Source organism: Lithobates pipiens, unplaced genomic scaffold, assembly GCF_037356315.1.
Source record: "Lithobates pipiens isolate NorthernLeopardFrog02 unplaced genomic scaffold, aLitPip1_a1.2 Scaffold_8, whole genome shotgun sequence".
NCBI lineage: Eukaryota > Metazoa > Chordata > Amphibia > Anura > Ranidae > Lithobates > Lithobates pipiens.
The window spans coordinates 653,177,227-653,191,587 of NW_027507903.1; the positions used below are offsets into that span (position 1 = coordinate 653,177,227).

A 14,361-nucleotide genomic window follows, 5' to 3' on the forward strand; every position below is an offset into this window, starting at 1 on the left:
AATGTTGTTGTCAATTTATGCAGCACCACCAAAATCAATAATACTATATTTATACAGTTAGTTGATTTTATACAAATGTTTATACCTAGAAGCTGTATTATAATGATACTAATTATAATGACTACACCTGATTATATTGCTGCAATAGTTATGCACCTGACTGTTTTTGCACAATAAACCTTTTCTTGGTTTAAAAAAAAAATCCCACCTTGGTGGATTTTTGTGAAAAAGTTTGCGGTTACAAAGCAAAATAAAGCTGACATGCATTGCGGAAGGCCCGGAATTTAGTTTGTTCCTCTGCAAATCTCTCTGGAGTGGGGACTCTGGGTTGGGGTTGTGGCATCACCACTGAGGGAGTGGAGACAGTCTGTGTAGGTGCAGCAGAGGATTCAGAAGCTGCATTAGTAGGAACTGTTAAATTTTGTGCCTGTTCTTTCAGCTTAACGTAACCCTCCTGTAAGGATTTCATGGCCTGTGTGAGAGCTGTGAGGTACTGACAAATCTCCATCACCGGTGAGGTTCTTCCTGCAGGCTCAGACATGGCTGTTTGATACTGTTACTTACCTTATCGTACAGCCTGACTTGTAGGAAGAGACCTCTCTTACGGCCCTGGCTCAGGAGCCACTGGAGTTGGGAGAGTACCCTTGAGAGCACAGCGAGGTAACAGTGCCTATGAGATCTGTGGTAGCTGGCACAGATGGGTGGATGATGGATCACCAGGGAAGACCGGAATGCGGTTGGCAGATGCAGGTCAGTGATCCGGTGAGCTGGGTGATGCAGGATCAGCAGCAGGCTGGAGGAGGGTGAGACAAGCCGGGCCCCATTTTGGAAAGTAGACACCCCAAGCTATTTGCTGATAGGCATGGTGAGTATTTTGCAGATCTAATTTGTTTGGAGAAATTAAGAAAGAAAAGGAAATAAAAAAAAATTAAGTAATATCTCTAAATAAAGGGATAACAGTACCCCAGGTACAGTGGGACTTTTAATGCAAACAAATTTTATTTTTATCATAAAAAAAAAATATTCAAAAGATTTGTAAAAACAACATATAAACAGACATAAAAAGTCCATACAGAATCTCAATGCATGGATACATAAATTTACAGTCTTTAACAGAATAGATTTTCTATTTTTTTTACATTTTCAAAACTTTGTGACAAAAAGTGAGATCTGCAAAATACTCCCCATGCCTCTCAGCAGATAGCTTGGGGTGTCTACTTTCCACAATGGGGTAATTTGGGGGGTTTGTACTGTCCTGTCATTTTAGCACTTCAAGAAATGAGATAGTCAGTCATAAACTAAAAGCTGCGTAAATTCCAGTAAATGTACCCTAGTTTGTAGACACTATAACTTTTGTGCAAACCAACAAATATACGCTTATTGGGATTTATTTAGCTGAGACATGTGGTTGAACACATTTTGGCCTAAATGTAGGACTAAAATTACGTTTATTGGATTTTTTTTATAACAAAACGTAGAAATATTTTTTTTTCAACATTTTCAATCTTTTTTTCATTTTTTTTTTTTATTATACTCTTTATTTCTTTTCTCATTTTTTTCCTTTACAAAACATCATAAGTACGTTTCAATTACATACATTATTTTAATACCAATGCTAATATACCCCACCCCTTAACCAAAAAAAAAAAAAAAAGGGAAAAACCCCCAATCACCCACATCACTCCCCTCGTTCCTCTCCTTCCCTTCCCACCCATGTATGTTGCTCTTTTTCCAGAAATGCTCCCCATTGTTGCCATTTACTTAGATGTTTTTGGCCTGAGTCCTCCAGTCTCTGTATGGACTCCTCCATTACCCTTATATGTTCTACTTTCCGGACCCACTCTGATACTGTCGGTACCTGCACGGACTTCCAATGACACGGAATCAGGGATTTAGCCACGTTCAATAGGACTGGGGTCATTGTACCTCTGTATTGCACAATCCCTTTCTTTGTATCATGGAACAGGCATTCCCATGGAGAATTTCCCACCCTTTCCCCTGTCACTAAAAATGTCAATTCTCTTATTTGCTCCCAGAAAGGGGTTATTTTGGGGCAGTCCCACCATATGTGCTTGAAAGAACCTAGTCCCCCACATTCCCTCCAACATAGCTTCTGATTTTCTTCACTGAACCTCTGTATTCTCTGTGGCGTCAAGTGCCACCTCGCTATTAATTTAAAGGACATTTCGATCGTTTGCACATCTCTTGCCAAGGAATAAGTCATTTTAATTATTTTGCTCCTCTGCTCCTGATTTCTCAAAGGCCCTATTTCTTCCTCCCATTTCCTCAAGTAGCCTGGAAGCTCCACGTCTCCCTCTTGCTTTAATATCTTGTATATTTTGGAAATCCTTTTCTGTAGACATTGTGGTTCTTTAAATAATTTTTCAAGTGGGTTAAGTTGTGTCTTTCCTCTTGTGACAAACACGGAAGTCTGCCGGGTGAACGGCGCCAATAGTCCGCTGAACAGCCGAAATTCCTTGCGAAACGACCGCCGGGCGAACTGTTCGGCCATCACTAGTCCTGTAATTTTAGCACCTCAAGAAAGTAGTCAGTCATAAACTAAAAGCTGCGTAAATTTCAGTAAATGTACCCTAGTTTGTAGACACTATAACTTTTGTGCAAACCAACAAATCTATACGCTTATTGGGATTTATTTAGCCGAGACATGTGGCTGAACACATTTTGGCCTAAATGTATGACTAAAATTATGTTTATTGGATTTTTTTTATAACAAACATAGAAATATTTTTTTTTCAACATTTTCAATCTTTTTTTCATTTATATTGCAAAAAAATAAAAATCCCAGAGGTGATAAAATACCACCAAAATAAAGCTCTATTTGTAGAAAAAAAGGACGCACATTTGCTTTGTGTACAGCGTTACATGACCAGATAAAGCAGCGCTATGCCAAATTGTAAAATGTGCTCTGGTCATTAAGGGGGTAAATCCTTCCGGGGCTGAAGTAGTTAAGGTAAAAAACCTTCGAGGGCGTGGCCTGGCCTGACTGGAAGATGGACGCTTAATCCCCAAGCTCCCGCTACCTCACGAAAAGCTATCTGATTAACGGAGCTAATAACAACTTTCCACTTACTGCCCCATGGGGACTGCTTCAAGAAACTCCTCGACATCGCGCTCCCGTTCCCCCCGAGGGAACTCGCGCACATCAAGCAACACTATTCCGGATCTGTTCCGAGCAAATAGGGAGAACATGGCGGCGCCTCCTCAAGGCCGCACGCGGGACCAAAGGTCTCCTCATCGAAACGCGCCTATGTCTTCCTCATCGGCGTCGGGAATAGAACCCGACAACTCACAACCCGCGGTATTGTCCTCACAACCTCAGCTAAGTATCCAGGATCTGCGAACCATCGCTGCAGACATTAAGGATACCCTCTCGGCGGCCATCTCTGAGCTCCGTTTAGACATCCGTTCCCTGACTGACAGGGTGATTGTGATGGAAGAAGCTGTTTCTAAACAGGATGCCCAATTGAAGAAAACGACACATCATGTGGACACTCACACCTTACAATTAAGATCGGTTCATATCCGCATGGAAGACCTCGACAACAGGGGGAGACGCCACAATTTGAGGGTGAGAGGCCTCCCGGAAACAGTGGAAGGTGAACAAATTTTACCCGCTGTTACTAACATCTTCAATAATCTACTGAACAGACCGCTCCATACACCTATTGCTATGGATAGAATCCACCGTGCACTAAAACCTAAAGGTAGAGCCACAGACCCTCCGAGGGATATTATATGCTGTCTACCTGACTTCAAACTGAAGGAAGATATCCTCAAACATGCCAGGGATACCCCACAAATCACTCACGGTGGCTCCACAATTCAAATCTACCAAGACCTTTCCAGCATTACACTGCAGCACCGAAGGGACCTGAGACCTCTGCTCGATGTGCTCCGCGCAAACGGGATTATTTACAAATGGAAATTCCCATTTTGTCTCTCGGCCTCAGCTCAGGGTCGCACTGCCAATTTGAGAGTACCCGAAGACTTACCTCACTTCTGTGGTAACCTTAACATCCCTCTGGTCGATGTACCGAATTGGTTTGCAGACTTCAGACGCTCTGCAGTACAAAAGAATACGCCTCTGGCCAAACCCATGGAAGCTCAATCCGGTTCTCATCGGCGGCGCAGATCCCCATCCGCCTCGGATGTTCGTAGCTCACCTAGAGGTTCCTACCGTGCTCATACCCCTTCTCTCACACCACACGCGCGGAGAGCTAGAAGGGATCGCTGACTGTGTCCATAGGCGCCTGTTAACTCATTTGTCGGCTGAGATTGAACCACCAGTTTTACACAAAGTTCATTCCGTGTTTTCTATATTTGACTTTTAGAATGGCTTTCTGAGCTATACCCTTTACGTATACCGGATCTTTATCTCATACACCACATCGCCTTTATATTGGCTAGTTCATCATACGGTATTCTGTGGAAAGTCTGATTTTGCAGGCGGTTTTTTTTTTTTTTTTTTTTCTGTCTTCTCACCCTCAGCTATGTACCGCTATCCCATTGGCCACTCTCACTGTACATGGCAGCGATTCCTAGTGCCTGTTACTACAACTCCCATACTGCCTTGCACGAGAAGACCTGCCCACACTGGATGACGTCAACAAAGACACTCCCGGCTGTTCAATTTCCTCGCCTACCGAGCTCTGGAATCTGTCCTCTATAACATTCGTTTGCATTAGTGCTGCAACCCGCAAGTTTCTGTTGCTTACGCTGATCTCAGATGTCACTCCCGGAGTCTCAACACTTACACGCTGCAAGTTTTGTTTTATTTTCTTCTCTCGATTATAGTGCACTATAATATTCTTCGTTCGAGAGCTTATTTGTTGATGACTAATTGTCACTCAGTTTCCTCTGAGAAGTCATATTTGACCGCTGGTCTCACTCAGGGCGAACGATCCTTTCTTTCATGTTTTAGTTTGTTAAAGTTGACTTTGCAATAACAGGACATTAATACACCCTGTTACCTATGTAGTTCCCCTTTCATCCGGATCGCTTAACTTATAAGAGGTACTTCAATGTCTGGGATTAGGATGTCAGGATCTCCTGTTCTACTCCATATGCCTTAGTGGTAAATATGTATTGCTTATAAATGTCTGTTAGATGTCTTTCTCTTTCAGAGTTATAGTTAAGTATGGCTTCTCTCTACTTAATGGCGGTAGTTCGACCTTTGTTTATGCCATTCATGTTTAGTGTCTTACACCAGGAGTTTTTTTTTTTTTTTTTTTTTTTTCAAAAGATATCTATGTTGATGAAGCGCTTCACCATACAGTTTCTCAAGATACATATAAACTCCTTTTTAGTTGCTAAAAATGCGATAGGTCCCCTTACTTCCCCATATAACATTTGCTTTACATTGTTTATCTCCTTCTTTTACTTGTTATGCAGTGAGGTAGCATAATAGCCATACCTCTTCTATTTTTATCTATCTTCCCGGTCCGGCTGGAACCGACCCCCATTCAGTGCGAGTTAACTGTAGATCCTTCCGGAATAGGGAGGATTTGCGGTACCTTGCACTGTACATCTACCGATCCTCATATTTTCGAGACAGGGTGTTACCCTCACTCCCATTGTCTCATCGGTTTGATACTTCCCCCCCCCCCCTTTTTTTTTTTTTTTTAGAGACAAACAGAAAAGAAAGCACCGGTAACTACCGTTCTTTAGTTCATCTATATACCCGGTCACTTTATCTCATTTTCTCAACTAAGTCCTCCCCCAGTATCTCCCTTCTAATCGGATTGGGCTACCATGACTACATCTAGGTCAATACTACCGGACACCCCTTCCCATTTGCAGCTCAAACTTTACTCCATTAACATCCAAGGTCTTAACACACCTGAAAAACGATCAAAATTCTTATCTGCAATACATCATTCCAAAGCTCATATTGTTCTTGTCCAAGAAACTCATTTTAGGGCGGATAGTATACCGAAACTACACAGCAAACACTTTCCCACGGCGTTCCACGCACCTAACCATGATGCTAAATCCAAGGGAGTTTCTATTCTAATTTCCAGACACTGCCCAATTAAAATCGATGATGTTATGAAAGACAAACTGGGCAGGTTTCTGTTTCTAAAAGGTACGCTACACAACAAACCCATAACCCTGGCAAATATTTACGCACCTAATGCGCATCAAGTCACTTTCATTCGCAACACCTTCCAACACCTAACCCTATTTACAGCTGGTGCCCTTATTGTAGGTGGAGACCTTAATGTTGCCCTTAACCCCTCTCTTGACTCCTCTTCAGGCACTACCTCTATAGCATATAAAACTTTACGTGCGATTAAACTACAATTCCACGACCTCCTACTTCATGATACTTGGCGAACACTACATCCTAACGTAAAAGATTTTACCTTTTTTTCTCCCCCCCCACAATAAATATTCAAGATTGGACTATTTCTTTCTCTCCCAAAACGAATTAGCGTTTCTGACTAAAGCCACCATTGAACCAAAAATCATTTCAGATCATAACCCAATTTCCATGACCCTGAATATCCCGAATATTATAGCGTATACACGTATTTGGCGTCTAGATAATTCCTTACTCGCGGATTCTGATATAGTCCAATCTATCTCCAAAAATCTTTCCAATTACTTCCTAGAAAATTCCGGTGGAGAATCCTCTCCAACTACAGTATGGGCTGCTCACAAATGTGTCCTTAGAGGGGATTTCATGTCCTTATCAGCCTCACGAAACAAACTTAGAAAAGCGCACATCGAAGCTCTAACTAAACGCATTCACACTTTGGAAAAAAAACACAAAGCCTCTCTGGCTGATACTGTACTAACAGAATTGACCAACGCACGAGAAGAACTTCTGACAGTGCTCCATAAAAAAATGAAACAAAATTTCACCCTCTCCCAGAGGATCTTCTATGAGCACAGTAACAAGTCAGGGAAGCTATTAGCTAGAGCCCTCCAGGCTAAGAAGGCAACACACACTATACACGAGCTCAGAAGTAATACGGGTGGAAAAATTTCCAAAACGGAGGACATAATGGACAAATTCGTCCATTATTTCTCAGAACTGTATCACCTCCCCTCCTCCCAACAACCTAACTCCTTGATAGATCGTGAGACTTCTATCCGCACATTCTTGCAACAATACGCTCCTACCCCTCTCACAAGTGAAGAGTCCGAAGCCTTGAATGCTCCAATCACTGTTGCTGAAACTATACATGCCCTGAAACAAATGAAGCCCGGAAAGAGCCCCGGACCCGACGGCTTCCCTCTAAGCTACTATAAGACTTTCCAAGATCCCTTACTCCCTCATTTGGTCAATACCTTCAACCACCTCTCAAAATCCGACGATTTACCAAAAGAATTTTTAGAAGCCCATATCACCCTTATCCCTAAACCTAATAAAGACCCCTTGTTGGTAACTAACTACCGCCCCATCTCCCTACTTAATGTGGATATCAAAATATACGCCAAAATTTTAGCCAATCGTATCCTGCCCCACCTCCCTCAATTGATTGACCTGGATCAAGTTGGTTTTGTCCCTGGTAGGGAGGCGAGGGACAATACCACAAAAGCGATAAATATACATCACTGGCTCACCACCACGGCCACTCCTGGCTTTATGCTATCCCTTGACACGGAGAAGGCGTTCGACAGGGTGGCTTGGGACTACATGGAGGAAACTCTTAGGACAATAGGAATCCCACCACATTTACTGCAGATGATCATGGTCCTCTATTCGTCCCCCACGGCTAAAATTAAAATTAATGGTCGCCTGTCGAACGCCTTCTCCATCCTCAACGGTACCCGCCAGGGATGCCCCCTCTCACCTCTAATTTTTATACTCACGATGGAACCTCTACTCCGTAAACTTAGGGATAATCCGGACATAAAAGGAGTGCCAATTAAACATAAAACGTATAAAATAGCAGCATACGCTGATGACATCCTGCTCTTCCTATCGGACCCCATCACCTCTATTCCCAATTTATTAAATGATTTTAATCTTTTCCAAACCCTCTCCAACTTGAAAATTAACTTCAATAAATCAAAGGCTCTCAACATCTCCCTACCATCCTCATTAGTAAATCAATGTAATCTCAACTTCCCCTTTGGGTGGGAAAGGGATTCCATTACTTACCTGGGCATACAAATTCCCTCCACCTTAAATTCCCTTTATACAAAAAATTTTCAGCCACTCCTTCATTCTATCCAAACTGATTTACAGAAATGGAAACTTGGTCCCTTCTCCTGGTTTGGTAGAATGGCCATTTTAAAAATGAACATTTTGCCAAGGATACTTTATTTACTTCAAGCTATCCCTATTAATTTGTCGCCTTCCTTTTTTCGCTCATACAATAAATTGAGTAGACTTTTTATCTGGAAATCCGGGATCTCTAGAATCAGCTGGCAAAAACTTACGCTCCCCAAAACTTTTGGAGGCCTCGGAGTCCCAGATATACAAAAATATTATCTTGCTTGCCACTTAAACAGAATTCTAGACTGGCATTCCCATACACTTCACAAAGATTGGGTTGGACTGGAGCAAACTTTCTCTTGCCTCCCTTTAGAAAATCTACCTTGGATACGCAAATCCCACATTCCACGCGAACTTTCCACTCACCCCTTTATACAAGCTTCACTCCTGCGGTTTCACCAAGCATGCTCACATCTAAAGCTGGTTCCCACAAATGGCCCAATGACCCCACTGAGTCAAAACCCTGAATTTCCACCGGGTCTTCCTCTTCGCCCACCACATACTACTCCCTCTGGCCCCAAGCCAAGAGCCTCTAACTTCTTCCACGAGGGCGAACTCCTATCCCATCAACTTATGGTCTCCGCCTTCCCAGAATACCAAATCCCATTCTTCAAATACTTGCAGTTGAGACATTTCTTCCAGGATTCAAAACTTGGTGCTCAATGGCATAGAGATCTTACTCCCTTTGAATCCTTATGTGCTAGTACTGAACCTCAAAGACATGTCATTTCCACAGTCTATATGCTCCTTTTCGCATCCCATGAGATCAAAACGGACAAAATTGTCCAACAATGGGAATCCGACTTGCACCTAGATCTCTCTCCGACGGATTGGGAATTAATATTTCACAATATACACAAGGGTTCTGTAAACGTCTCAACTCAGGAAAACCGATACAAAATCTATGCTAAATGGTATAGAACTCCTGACAAAATTCATAAATTCGCCTCGGCGGTTCCCCCGACATGCTGGAGATGCAATAATGCTTTGGGCACTTTGCTGCATATTTGGTGGGAATGCCCTCTACTGCAAGTGTTTTGGCTTGAAATACACAGATTGATCTCTCAAATTACCACCTATTCCCCTGACTTGACCCCCGCCCAATTCCTACTACATTACAGTCCCACTACAACCCGGAGCTACACCAAATCCCTGACCATTCATCTCATTAACGCAGCCAACTTATGCATCCCGGTGCTCTGGAGAACTACTTCTCCCCCTACCATAACAGATTGGATAAAAAGGGTAGACAAAATTTCGGAAATGGAAGAACTTATCCATCAGGCCAAAGATACCCCAAACATTTACGGGCACACTTGGGCTGTTTGGAAACACTTCAGATCTTCTGGGCTACCTAGACAAATACACTCTAACCCAACACACAACCCCCTTCCTGATGACCGCACTCTGCCTATCCCGTAACTCCAAGGACCAGTTGACTTGTTTTTTTTTTCCCCTCCCTTCTTCTCTCCCCTTCTTCGAACAGCTGTGCTACATAATTATTGCCTTGAAAATAATACTCTATCAACGGCAGTAAGGTTTTGACTATCACTCTTTTAAGAATCCCTACTCGGTACCGTCACCGGTCACAGTCAGATCCCAGCAGGGGTGACCGGAGATGTTGTTCTACACACTAGACCCATTGCTGTTCAGCCTATGACTTTATTATTTTGTCTTTCTTTATTTCTATATAGTTTCTACTATATACTGGAGTGCTATTTCCTTTTTAATTCTAACATTGATGCCTGACCCACTTTTATCTTCTCTCACATTTGGAGGGTATAACCGTTTGTCTATTTACTAGGCCTATGTAATACTGCAACGGATTCTATTTTATTTTATTTTATTTTATTTTATTTCACTCTATTATATTTTGTTTTACTTAATTTAATTCTCTATGTATACGTTAGATTCAATCAGTTTTTCATATGCATTGTATGTATTAAGGTCAATTATATTTCTGTACTACATGCAAGACTTGTCATATACCGTGTAACCAATGTTTGTAGACACTTGATAAAACTTGAATAAAAATTTTTGGAACAAAAAAAAAAAAAAAAAAAAAACCTTCATCCTTTACATCCTCTGTAATAATTCCTGTAACATCCTAGTATATGATCTATATCTATGGAGATAATATCTGATTGCTGGAGATACTAAAGAATGGGGGATGGTAGAATAAAGTGCTTTAATGTGAAGTGTCCCCCATGTGAATGTAGAATCCCATTGTAAATGTGGAATATCCACCAATATAGTACTTGTATCTCTAATATATCCCAGAAGTTTCAGCGCTAAAGGCTGGAAATGTATATCCACCCCTCCCCCCTACATTCTATATAAGGGATCCTATTCCTGCCATAATCCGGTGATCTTCAATGGGAACTCCTGATTGGTGGACTTTAGGAAGGTGATGGAATATTACAAGGGGAAGACACATACCAGTACAGGTTAGAGAGTGCTGCTCACCCCAAAAATATGGAAAATTTATTTTTAGGCAGCAGAGATAGTGGATTGAATCAACAATGTATAAGTAATTCAAAAATAATTTTATTCTTAAAAAGATTTAACAAGGTAGTTAAAAAATGAGCTCCAACAGGACAACAATGTAAATAATGTAAATGATGATGGTGATGGAATAATGGAATATTGGGGTCACTGGGGTATCCACCATCAGACATTCTGCTGTTTTATTTCATAAACCCCCCAGATTCTTTCCTTTATCTATCAATTTCAGAAGTGTCTGTATGAGACACTGTGTGAGTTTCTGCTTAATAACCGAGTACATAAGGGGGTGACTAAGCGGTCACAGCGCCCCCTCTTTATACTGTGTAGACATAAGTACTACAACAGCTTCACCTTTATCAGCTTCCCTAATAACAAGATCTTTCCTCTGTATAACATTCTGTATATCCTGATATTTCGCTCTAGTGATGTTATGTTACTTTTCACTAAATGGGAATAATTCCTCATATTCATCTTATAATATAATATCATGTGTCTGGATTTGTCTCTGCAGGTTGATTGGATGTGATGTGACTTCCTCCGGCTGTGATGATCTCCGATCCATTCTTATCAATAATCGATCCCTCACCACACTGGAATTACTATGGAATAATCTGGAAGACTCTGGAATAAAACTTCTATGTGAGGGGCTCAGACATCCTGGCTGTACTCTGCAGAGGCTGGGGTGAGAATTATCCTATAAATGATATAATATTCTGCAGGATTCTGGTATAAATCTTCTATGTGAGGGATCTAGACATGTCATCTAGATGAAAGTTATACAAAGACAGACCTCTGATTGGCCAGTTACACTGGGAGTTTCCATCATAGTCCTTCAGGTCACTCGCTGTTATTGGCTTTCATCCCCTCCCCCTCCGCTGACTATCAGAGATCAGACTTTGACTGGGGTCACACTAGAGGTCACAGCAGCTCACAGCAGGGGGTCCGGTGCATCTCCATTCACTGTTTCAAGTCTGATTTCATCCTGTATGTTGGGTTGAATTTGGACCTAAAACAGACCAGAAGATGCACAGGACTCCGTATTCTCTTCATTCAGTGACCAATCATAGACAGATGGTCCTCAATTAGAATCTGGAAGGACAGAGCGAGTCTCTAGACCAGAAGTGACCCCTAGATGCTAATAAATCTCCCCATCCTTGTAGATATAAAATTGTCACCTCACTGAGCCTCAAAGAGAAGTCCTAGTCATTTCATCTACAAGCCCAGCAGGGGACAAGGCCGATACAGGGAGAAGACCCCGAACTGTCTGCCAGACATTGATTTATATCAGAGATCAGAGGAATCTATTTTATCTCTCATACAAAATAAAATATGAGTTGCAGAGAGATGGAAATAATTGCCCCTGATTGTAGACATGTTGGGGTACATGTACATATAACATTGTATGTGTAGTGAGGATAGAATCCAGGAGAAACCCCCAGAATGGTTCTATGGAGTCTGATCACACCAGACAAGCACTGATTGGTCTTGTTGGGATCAGACTGACATGCCGGTGTTACCAATCCTCATCCATCAAAACCATTCATGGTCCATTTATCTCTGGTTCCTTCAGAACACAGGGCCGGCTTGTGGGCTGGGCAGGGAACACCCCCCCAGGGTTGATTGGCTGATGGCTAAACTCCACCCACATCCATAAATTGAGGATCCTGAGATATGGACGGGGTGATTCCCATGGTGCCGGTCTAACCGGTGAATAGAGGATGTTCCTGACATGTTCCTGTCACAGGATAATCCTCAGAAAAAGTTTATTTCTGTTTTATTCTCACAGCCAGACTGTGTCTGTCCTTTTGTCTTTGTTGTATTTTCTGTCATTCTTTATCTTTCTACATATTTTATACACTAAATAACAAACTAGTGTAGCTCTGCTCTATATTACTCAGACAGACAACCTACCTGCAGACAGAGGTAAGTGTTACCACAACCCCAGTGTTACTATACGGCTGTGTAACTATGTAACAAACACCTAACCACCTGATCCTGATACTTCCAAATAATAATTACACAGCAAAAATGATAATACAAAGCAAATACTACACACAATATATGTCTGCTACTACCACAACCTCAGTGCTGGAACAATGTGCTGCAGAATAATGAATTGAAATTAATACACTTTATGCAGAAAACTAACAACTTTATCCCGGTAATTGTAGAAATGGAGTCGGTGAGGATTTCCTCTCAGTAGTGCCACATCCAAAAACTTGTTAGAAACAAATACCCCTAAGGGGGGCTTTTAAGGCACTTGTGTATATATAAAGCCGTGCTGCGGGAGAAATGTTACTTTGTAGATAAATCTCCCCCTATAATCCTCATGATTCATGTATTCTAGTAAAGGTACGCTGTAATCCAAGGGCCGCTTTGTGTTTTTGCAGCATTTTTTTCTTACTTTTATAAGTCCCAGCAGGCCACCGCCATCTCATGTGTGGGCATCTGAAGCCAGACTGTATCTCTTCCTGTATTCCATGGTTACCCAGCATGCACCTCCAGATCTCGCACATGCTCAGAGCAGCACGAGCTGCGTGATAGGTTGTAGGTCAGGTTTCCATAGCAACAGCAGTGTCAGAGGAAGGTCCCGCCCCTTAGCTATGGAAACCTCCCCTCCCCTATATATATATATATATATATATATATATATATATATATATATATATATATATACATCTGCACAGAAAGCATTGTTTTAGGGGGGCGTGGCTAGCCAGCAGAGCGGATGGACGCTCAGTGAAGAGCTCCTCGCATACACGGGCCAAAAGGGGGAGATTACCCGTTCTACGAGCCTCGTTTCCCGGCGAATTTTACCCTAGGAGGTGCGGGCAAGCCTGGAGATGCCTCAACGAAAAAGAAAAAGCGGTGGAAAACCGAACAAACTGCCAGACTACTTCTTCACACAGCAGCGTCATGCGGAGCAAGATGGCGGTGGTACACGCGGTGGAGGAGAGCATGGCGCTTATACAACGCCCAACAGACAGGTACCAGCCCCACATCTCCCAGACCATCCACACCGCTATTTAGGGAAAAACACCAGCACCCCTCCGCTGTCTGGGGTGACTAGCCCTGCTAAGAGCAAGCCGAGTCTGGATAGCAGTGACAGAGAGGAGGCTGAAGCAAGTTTGGATTCCTCTCTGGAGGACACCAGAGAGCTGCAAGATTCCCTGTCAGAGTTCCCCACAGCAAATGCCCCCATTCTGGACACAACATTAAAAGATATGCTGGTGTCACTACGCTCCACGATCCATGCTGACATTCAGACTCTCACTAGGAACTTTAAATTAGAAATATCCTCAGTGTCACAGAGAGTGGCCCATGTTGAAACTAAAATGGGTGAATTTGCTACAACTTTCAATGACCTGGTGGATGCCCATAATGACAGGGAAGAAGAAATTATGCTCATGAAGCTGAAATTGGCAAATTTGGAGGATAGGTCTAGGAGGAATAATGTTAAAATCCGAGGCATCCCTGAATTCATTAAACCTCCAGACCTAAAACGTCACTTTTTACAGATAGCTAAGGCAATCCTCCCAGATGCACCGCTGGAAGACTTACTTGTGGACCGCATCCATAGACTCCCTAAACCCAAGCATGTGGCA

General features: G+C 42.3%; 1 protein-coding gene across 1 annotated transcript in view; it reads left to right on the top strand.

The window, feature by feature from the left end:
* Positions 1-11,442, top strand: part of LOC143962464 (NACHT, LRR and PYD domains-containing protein 3-like) — a 306,737-nt gene extending 295,295 nt beyond the window's left edge. Inside the window, exon 8 of the mRNA XM_077471734.1 lies at positions 11,268-11,442. Within this exon, the coding sequence (XP_077327860.1) occupies positions 11,268-11,442 (175 nt within the window). The remainder of the gene's footprint in view (positions 1-11,267) is intronic.
* Positions 11,443-14,361: the final 2,919 nt, after the last annotated feature.